The sequence below is a fragment of the Zea mays genome, chromosome 7 (assembly GCF_902167145.1).
Source record: "Zea mays cultivar B73 chromosome 7, Zm-B73-REFERENCE-NAM-5.0, whole genome shotgun sequence".
In the NCBI taxonomy this organism is placed as follows: domain Eukaryota; kingdom Viridiplantae; phylum Streptophyta; class Magnoliopsida; order Poales; family Poaceae; genus Zea; species Zea mays.
Window position 1 is genome coordinate 2,402,634 of NC_050102.1, and position 10,106 is coordinate 2,412,739.

The 10,106-nt window shown below is 52.6% G+C and overlaps 1 protein-coding gene across 1 annotated transcript; it reads right to left on the reverse strand.

Moving 5' to 3' along the window:
- Positions 1 to 8,179: 8,179 nt before the first annotated feature.
- On the reverse strand, positions 8,180 to 9,896 carry LOC103631892 (putative disease resistance protein RGA1). The gene has a single exon (XM_008653729.3). It carries the CDS (start codon positions 9,794 to 9,796, stop codon positions 8,255 to 8,257), a length of 1,542 nt encoding a protein of 513 aa, XP_008651951.1. The 5' UTR covers positions 9,797 to 9,896; the 3' UTR covers positions 8,180 to 8,254.
- Positions 9,897 to 10,106: the final 210 nt, after the last annotated feature.

Below are 10,106 nucleotides of genomic sequence, written 5' to 3' on the forward strand. Positions count from 1 at the left end.
AGACCTTGCGTAAAGCACTTAGCAAGCACCGTTGCACTGGGCTATCCTCAACCGACACGCACACACAACCTCGACCAAAACACGGACACGTCAAGAGACCGGTATGCATGCCCTGGGTTAGTACTGTTGAAATAATCCTTGTGCATGGGTCTTAGTTAGTTTACTTAAGGCTGTTGTTTTTATTCCCAGGTTAGGCGTATAGTCATCTATTGGCTGTACGTGTAGTCGTGGCCGGCATGCCTATGTGTGGGATGGCACACAAAGTGGAGGGACGTGCCGTGCTTCTCGGGTGGTCGTTGGCCACGTTCTGTTGAATCCTTTTTATTCAGTAAACAGAGTCAGAAAAGTTGCGCAGTTTTACGCAGCACCAAAATCAGAGTGTGTCCATTCTATTCGTGTGAGTTCTGTGTGTTTGTGAAAGGCTGCAGGGGGAGCTCGCCGGCAACAGGAGGTTGAGTCTGCGGCGAGGTCTGACACGTGGTATCAGAGCCGAGGTTGGAGGAAGGTGATAATGTCCCTGCCGCCGGAGCGCTCTAGGACGCCGCAGTACCGGCGAGGGCGTTCACCGCCGCGACGGCCGCGGACTCGCGAGGTCGTCGTCGAGCGCGTTGTGGAGCGCGTCGTGGCGCCTGGAACGACCACTTATCCGACTCTCACGAAGACGAACTACAATGATTGGGCGTTACTGATGAAGGTGAAGATGCAAGCGCGCGGACTATGGGAAGCTGTGGAGATCGGCGACGTCGACGACCATCACGATCGGATGGCGCTCGACGTCATCTGCAGCGCCGTGCCGCCGGAGATGGTCTCCACTTTGGCCGTCAAACAGACGGCAAAGGAGGCCTGGGAAGCTCTGAAGACGATGCGAATCGGCGACGAACGCGTGAGGAAGTCGACGGCACAGAGGCTACGTCGCGAGTACGAGATGCTCTCGTTCCGGGACAGTGAGTCGGTGGAGGCATTCGCCCTTCGGCTCACCGACGTCGTCGCGCAGCTCGCCATGCTGGGTGACCCGGAGTCGCCAGAGAAGGTGGTGGAGAAGTATCTTCGGATCGCGCGTCCAAGGTACAAGCAGCTAGTAGTTTCCATCGAGACTCTACTGGATGTGTCGACACTCACGGTAGAGGACATCACCGGCCGGCTGAAAGCGGCCGAGGATGCTGACGATGCACCTCCACCGTCGATGGGGGGTAAACTGTACCTAACGGAGGAGCAGTGGGAGGCGCGGTGGAAGGAGAAGAAGGGAGTGGACGCTGGCACGTCTAAATCCGGTGACCGGCGGCGGCGTCCACGCCGCGGCGCGCCTGCGTCGAGCGGTGGAACTGGCACGGGACCTGGCCACAAGCTGGGCCGCGACCAGTGTAGGAAGTGCGGTAAGACAGGCCACTAGGCCCGTGATTGCAAGACAAGACCCAAGCAGGAGGCGGCTCATATGGCCCAGGAGGAGGAGGCACTCATGCTGCTGAGATCCGGACCCCTAACTCGGTCGGCGCCGCCAGAGAAATCGACGCCGCCGCCGCCGCCGTCCTCTTCTCCGCCTCCACCGACATCCTCCTCAGGCGCGGCCACGGCTACACCACGCGTCCCATCCGGAGCCACCACGCTGGACATGGCCACACCCGACGCAGCCATGGTGGCCCCACGAGCGCCCACTCCTGCGGCCATGGCCACACCCCGCATCGCATCCTGGGCGCGACCAGGGACCGCCGGCGCGGCGGTGGCGGTGGTGAGGCCATGGGCTCACACAGCGACGTGGGCTGGAGACGAAGTGGAGGCGCCGACGGGATTCGGCGAACTGGTGCATCTACGGCAGGAGAAGGTCTTCGTCCAGCTCGGTTCGAAGGAGGAGCGGGATCCCAGGTCCTGGATCTGCGACACTGGAGCCACGAACCACATGACGGGGTCTCGGTCGGCATTTGCGGATCTGGACACGGCGGTGTCTGGTTCTGTGCGGTTCGGCGACGACTCCGTGGCGGAGATTGAAGGGCGCGGGACCGTGCTGTTCAAGTGCAAGAATGGCGAGCATCGCTCCTTCAATGGCGTTTACTACATCCCGCGACTCACGGCGAATATCGTGAGCCTCGGCCAGTTGGAGGAGGCCGACTACGACGTCCACCTCCGGCGTGGTGGCATGGAGATTCGGGAGCCTGAGGGGCGACTGCTGGCGAGGATCCCATGCGCAGGCAACCGGCTGTATGTGCTCAACGTCGACGTGGCACAGCCGGTGTGCCTGGCAGCGCGCGGCGAAGAAAGTGCCTGGCGGTGGCATGCCAGGCTCGGCCACATCAACATGCCCGCGCTGAGGAAGATGGCGCGGGAGGAGCTCGTCCGTGGACTACCGTCCATCGAGCAGGTGGACCAACTCTGTGAGGCGTGTCTCGTCGGTAAGCAGCGACGGACGGCGTTCCCTGACCAGACACAGTGGCGGACGGAGCGCGCACTGGAGCTGGTCCACGGGGACTTATGTGGACCCGTGACACCGGCGACACCGAGCGGGAACACCTACTTCCTGCTTCTCGTCGATGATCGGAGCCGCTACATGTGGCTGACGCTGCTGCGGTCGAAGGATCGAGCGGCGGCTGCCATCAAGGAGTTCCAGGCACGTGCAGAAGCTGAGTCCGGCTGCAAGCTACTGGCGCTCTGGACGGATCGTGGTGGCGAGTTCACATCCAAGGAGTTCATGGAGTACTGCGCGGCGGACGGCGTGCACCGGCAGCTGACAGCGCCGTATTCCCCACAACAGAACGACGTTGTCGAGCGCCGGAACGCCATGGTGGCCGGCACAGCACGCTGTCTGCTCAAGGCAAAGGGGCTGCCGGCTTGGTTCTGGGGAGAGGCAGTGAACACTGCCGTGTATCTCCTGAACCGGGTACCGACGAAGGCAGTAGAAGGCAAGACTCCGTTCGAGGCGTGGTACGGGAAGAAGCCGGCGGTACACCACCTGAAGACCTTCGGGTGCATTGTCTATGTCAAGAATACGACACCGCACCTGAAGAAGATGGAGGATCGTGGTCGCAAGATGATTTTCGTCGGGTACGAGCGCGGATCTAAGGCATATCGAGCCTACGATCCATCCACGAAGCGCGTGCACGTGACGCGCGACGTGGTCTTTGATGAGTCCGCCCAGTGGGACTGGTCGGAGGGAGCTAAGACCGGCACTGGCATGGATCATGGCGACGATGACACCTTCACCATCCAATCTGGGGTGGTGGCGGGGCAAGGAGGTGTCCAGGCGGGGGCACCGGTGGCTGCTATGCAGCATATGACGCCACTAGGAACGCCAGGGGAGGCTGGAGTAGCTTCTCCGGGTGTGCAGTTCGCCACACCACCTGCTGCGTTAGACGAAGAGCTGGACGCCGACCATGACGATGACGCACCACTACGGTTTCGAAAGGTGGAGGACGTCACCGGCGCTGCATCGACACCAGGGTACGCCGCGCGCGCTCTGTGGAGCGAGCAACTTTTTGCAGTGAGTGCGGAGGAGCCTAGCTCGCTGGCGCATGCTGAGCAGGACCCATGCTGGCGTAAGGCGATGGAGGAGGAGCTGCGTGCCATCGAGGAGAACCGAACCTGGACGCTCACTGAGCTGCCTCCTGGCCAGCGCGCCATCGGGCTCAAGTGGGTGTTCAAGGTCAAGAAGGACGAGCATGGAGCCGTGGTGCGACATAAGGCGCGGCTCGTCGTAAAGGGCTACGCTCAACGCCAAGGGATTGACTATGATGAGGTGTTTGCACCGGTGGCTCGCTTGGAAGCTGTGCGACTGCTGCTGGCGTTGGCGGCGCAGGAAGGATGGCAAGTCCATCATATGGACGTGAAGACGGCGTTCTTGAATGGCGATCTCCAGGAGGAGGTATATGTGAAGCAAGCACCTGGGTTCTCTCAGCCTGGACAGGAACACAAGGTATATCTGCTGCACAAAGCTTTATATGGTTTGCATCAAGCACCTAGAGCATGGAATCAGAAATTGGATGAGAAATTAGGTGTTCTGGGTTTTATTAAGTGCCCTTCTGAGCATGCTATCTATTGCCGTGGAGATGGAGCTGAAAAACTGGTGGTGGGAGTTTATGTTGATGATCTAATAATCACTGGTTGTAGCAGCAACATCATTCAAAATTTCAAGTCACAAATGTCTGATGTGTTTAAAATGAGTGACCTTGGAGTATTGTCTTACTATCTGGGCATAGAGGTGAAACAGGATGAGCTGGGAATTACAATTTCTCAAGAGAGGTATGCAAACAAGATTCTAGACCAGAGTGGCTTTGCTGACTGCAACACTTGTGAAGTTCCAATGCAGACAAAGCTGAAGCTGAATAGGAAGAGTGACAGCGGCTGTGTTGATACAACAGAATATAGAAGCTTAGTGGGAAAATTGAGATACTTGGTTAATACTCGACCTGATTTAGCTTTCTCAGTTGGATATGTGAGCAGATTCATGGAAGAACCACATGAGGAGCATCTCACAGCTGTGAAACATATTCTGATATTCATAGCTGGAACAAGGGATTGGGGACTCTTCTATCCCAAGAGAAATGGAGGCAAAGCAAAATTGATGGGTTTCAGTGACAGTGATCTTGCTGGTGATCAAGATGATAGGAAAAGCACAAGTGGAGTTCTTTTCTTCTTGGGGGACAGTCCAATTAGCTGGCAATCAACAAAGCAAAAGGTAGTGGCATTGTCTAGTTGTGAGGCTGAATATATAGCAGCTGCAACTGCTGCTTGTCAGGCTGTTTGGCTAGCTCGGCTGCTGGCTGAAATCAGTGGTTCAGCTGTAAGCAAGCCGGTGTTAAGGGTAGACAATAAGTCTGCCATTTCATTGATTAAAAACCCAGTGCATCACGACCGGTCAAAGCATATAGATACAAGATTTCATTTGATCCGGGAGTATGCAAATTCAGGCCAAATTGAAGTGAAGTTCATCAGGACAGAGGAGCAGCTTGGGGACATTCTCACGAAGCCTCTCGGCAAACTGAAGTTCAGAGAACTCTGCATGAAGATTGGCCTTCGATCAGCACAGTAGTATATGCACAAGTATTAGGAGGAGAATTGTTGAAATAATCCTTGTGCATGGGTCTTAGTTAGTTTACTTAAGGCTGTTGTTTTTATTCCCAGGTTAGGCGTATAGTCATCTATTGGCTGTACGTGTAGTCGTGGCCGGCATGCCTATGTGTGGGATGGCACACAAAGTGGAGGGACGTGCCGTGCTTCTCGGGTGGTCGTTGGCCACGTTCTGTTGAATCCTTTTTATTCAGTAAACAGAGTCAGAAAAGTTGCGCAGTTTTACGCAGCACCAAAATCAGAGTGTGTCCATTCTATTCGTGTGAGTTCTGTGTGTTTGTGAAAGGCTGCAGGGGGAGCTCGCCGGCAACAGGAGGTTGAGTCTGCGGCGAGGTCTGACAAGTACCACCTCGCCTAGCCAAGGGGCTGTGGTGCCCTTATAAGGGCGAACCTCTGTCCTCTCTTAGCCTATGTTTTGAGAGCGAGATGCTCGTCGTAAGCGTATGAACGCCCGACGCTGGCGATGATGGACTTTGGGCGGACTGGTCCAGAGGGTGTGTTACAATTGGTATCGGAGCCCACATTGCCGCTGCTGATTGGGAGAGCTTTAAGCCTCTTAGGGAGGTGGGATGTGGGAGACCGGTATAAACGCCCTGGGTTAGTACCACCTTGCCTAGTCAAGAGAGCCGTGGTGCCCTTACAAGGACGAGCCTCTATTTTTTCAGGCTAGGTTTTGAGAGCGAGTTGTTCGTCTGAATAGGTTGCCGCGAGCGCACGAACATTCGACGCTGGCGATGATAGACTTTGGACGGACTGACCCAGGGTGCGTTACACAATTATGTTTTGAACTGGACCAAACATGTGGCTGTAGAGAGGACGAAGACGGGAAACCAGGAGCGACGACGCGACGTCATTCAACTAAACAGGACGACGACGATGCCGCGGAGGCGTGCGCTACGGTGCCGGTCTGGAGAACGGCGCTGGAAAGCGCGTGCGCACAGAGGAGGGAGGCAGGCAAACACGCTATCCAGAGGAGCAGAGGCGACGAGAAAGAAGCCAGCGTGAGGGAGAAGATAAGGCCGAGCAGAGCGCCACGCGCACGGTGAGAGCAGCGTGAGGGAACAGAGGTCTGTAGGAACAGGAAGTCATGGCAAGAGAGGAAATGGCGATCTAGGAAGGTTTTCTCCCTCGATTTGCTAAGGCTTAAATACCTGGAACTAGGAACTAGAGTGAAGATTTGAATGAGGTGTAGATGGGCCGAATCAAAACTTATCAGGCTACGATATTTTAGACGACACTGATTTAGACGAAACGGACAAAAAAATTATCTGTTATCTGGATTTCTATGTCTAGAATAGCGCACTAGAGAACAATCCCAATTATTAATCTTGCGTACGATTTTCTCGGTAACTAAATTCATAACTTTGCAAAACTTTTGCAACCGTCCAGATAGACAGAGAGATGAATGTGATACCGAAATTATGATAAGTGGAGATGATTAGGACATAGAGACCGAAATTATGATAGTCGCTGCCCTGCTGGACGCGTTATAACACCTGGGTTGTTACAACTTACATCACCCTTGTTATAAATAAACAGTGATGTGTCGCCTTTTGATGTCACAAAACCAAGTCGCAAGAGTCTAGTACTTAGTCTAAAATACCATGCACGGGGAGCTTGTTTTAATCCATATATGGCCTTATCCAATTTGTAGACATGATCAGAGAAATTAGGATCTTCATAACCTTGTGGTTATCTCATATATACTTCTTCTTCCAAAACTCTATGTAAGAAGGCATTTTTGTATATCTAATTGCTGCTGTTGAGTTTGTGATCCAAATTATAAAGAAGCCGGCCAAGTTGAGATGTTTTTTGTAACCTAGTAACAGGACGATGTGTTGTTTGTTGAACTGGAGCTGGAGCTGGTGTGGTGTAGTAGATACAGAGGCAGCTGGTTCAGTTGAATGATCAGCCAGACTGGCCCTGAAGGAGGATGCCCCTGCGTGTTTAGTTTGGACGCCACATGGTGGGGATAGGACCAGCCCCTGATCCTGTGACTAGAGATAGGATCATCTGCACTTTCTGAATCTTGCATGGAATCGTCACTGTTTCCACTAGTTGCATCAGAAACAAACACTTGAGCAGCCGGTTCATTAGCAAAATTATGAGAATCGATTTCACGGTTATCAAAACTAGCATAATAACCCCTGAGGCCATGTTCGTTTGATCCCAAAACCATAGATATTGAGGGGGATTGGAAGGGATTGGAGAGGATTTTGACTTGTAGGGGATTTAATCCCCCTCAATCCCTATGAATTGGCACAAAACGAACAGGGGCCTAAAGGAATTAAAGTAGGATGAAGGAGAATGATTTCAGCACAAAGTTGAGCTCTAGCATTTGCGTGGAGTTTAGAAGGGAAAGGCAGTTTCTTCGAAAACAATGTCTAGTGAAATATAAACGCGGGAAGTGAATACATCAAGACATTTGTATCCTTTATGAACAATATTATAGCCTAGAAAACACATCTTTTGGATCTGAAAGCAAGTTTGCATGTATTATAGGGACGGAGATTAGGCCAACAGACACACCCGAAGACTTTTAACTGCTGATAATCAGGTTGAGTACCAAGAAGTTTTTCTATTGGCGTCATATAATTTATGACTCGAGAGGGAGTTCTATTTATAAGATAGACTGCTGTGGAGAAAGCTTCGTCCCAAAATTTCAGAGGCATGGAGGCATGCGTGAGCAAGGAAAGCTCCATCTCAACTATGTGACGATGCTTACCGTTCGGCTGCACCATTTTGCTAAAATGAGTATGGGGACAGGAAACAAGATGGGAACGCTCAACAAGTTGCTGAAACATATGGAACTTTTGAAAAACTTCAGATTTTTGACAAATAGGATACACCCATGTAAACTTGCTGAAATCATGGATGAAACTCACATAGTAATTGTTTCTCCCTACTGAAGTGGGAGCAAGACCCCACACATCTAAAAAAATTAAGCTCTAAAGGATTTCTAGACTCAGACTTAGGAAAAGGTAACTGGTGGCCCTTTCCCTACTTACTCGCGTGACAAATTTAACTGAAATAATCGGTATAATATTCTAAGAAGATATTATTTTTAGATGTGAGCTTATGAACAGATAGGGTATTCTTTTGAGCAGATGGAACATGAAGGATATTGTTTAACTGAATGTTGCGAGTTGGGGTAAGCAAATTTGATTTACCAATGGAATTCAGCGAGATGTGATGTGACTCAATCTTCTATACAACGACAAGGACGCTTTCTCTTTAGAGATGTGGTTTTGAGCTCTTGGATCTCGCAAGTACCAACATAGCTAAGGTAGGGTGGTATGTGAGACCTCCATCCTAGGACCTTGAATTTCCCATGAGCTTTCACCCTCCCAAACATGACATCATGAGCACTTATCTCCGGAACCCCCTCTTGCGAAGAGCACTGCTGCTCATCATAAAACACGGCATATTCAGAAGGCGAGGCCATTCTCCCAATATATGCTGGCCTTCTCTGGTTTACAAGGTCGAATGGATGCCCACCAAACCTCGAAGCATTTTCCTTCCTTTGCTCTCTCAAGAAGCGCAGAACCTTGTACCACACGCGGATGTCAGAGCTGCTGTCCCTCAGCAGACGAGCAAACATCGTTGCGCCAATGAGGCATGGATGAGTCATCTCCGCTACCTCCATGGCCAGGCGTGCAAGCCTTGGGCGCGTCTTGGGATCCGTGCTACCAAACGCGAGTGTCTTGAAGAAGTACCAGTAGGCCTCGTGGGACAGAAACTTCACGCGTAGCGCCTGTGTCGTCGTCGTCGTCCCGAACTTCATGATGGTGTCAGACTGACTTGTGACTATGATTTTACTCCCGCTTGGAAGATGGCGCGTGCAAGCAGAGTAGAACCCACCCCACGAATCCTCGTCGAGGTCGCCGGCTAGCTCAAGAACGAGCAGAAATCTTCCGCCGTCTCTGTCGTTGGAGCCCGGCACTAGGCTCTGCAGGTGCTCCGTTTCGCATCCTTCTCTGAACTTGGCCAGGTCGTCGTGGCCTGTGAAACCACCGCGGTCCCGCAAGAACAGTATCTGGGAGAAACGGCCGCGGACTCTTTCGTCCCTGCAAGCGTGGGCGACGAGGGTGCTCTTGCCGACTTTACGAGGGCCGACGATCGGCAGCACATCCAGCCTCCTTTCAGGTGCATGATCCGCTCGTGCGCGCAGCAGCAGGAAGTCGACGACGAGCTCGGTCTCCATCTGGCGGCAAAACATGCAGTTGCTGAGTAGGAGATGCATGCTGTAAGGCTGGCGATGTAGTATGATGCGAGGATAGCCCGTCAAGAACACCACCAGCTCTTGGACGTCACGGATCAGGGAGCCTAGATGGTCGACCGATTTCCGCATCTGTTCCAAGATCCTCGTGTTTCTATTTCTACTGGATGGCGATGAGCACAGACCTTGCAGAGGATTTACTTTGGACGCGCCATGACCTCTGGCCTCCTCCTCCTCCTCCTCCTCCTCTTCCTCCTCCTTGCTGCGAGATTCGTAGCTGAAGGTGTCGAGGATGTAATGGCCTCGGTGCATGGCTTCTCTGAGCACGTCCAGCTGCTGGAGCATAGCTTGGTTCGTGATCTGCCGCCCCATGGCCTCTTCCACGATGACCTCCGCCCGGAGCAGGATCCTGCGGAGGCGGTCCTCCACGTCCGGTGCGGTTGGCTTCAGGCAGTTTCTGATGAGGAAATTTATGGATCTAGTTGTTAGCTCGCCTACGACTGCAGCAAGGAGAACGTCCATTACGGGACCCTCAAGCTCTGCAAGCGAGCGAAATGCAAAGGTGGGATGCAATGGAGAGATCAGAGAGATACACTTGTGAAGACATCTAGCTAGCTAGCCATACGAAAAAGTCAGCCCATATGCAGCATGTGTGCTTGACCTTTTGAACACAATCTTTGCTTGGCTTCTCGATTATGATATTCAGAAGTTTTAGTCAAAGAAAAACAATGACGCTGATGCAAGACCCACCAAACATCCTGCAAGTGCAGCGATTTTGACCTCAGAGAAGGAAAGCAGTGCGCCTTGTATAAGTCAGAGGCAAAGGTAGAAT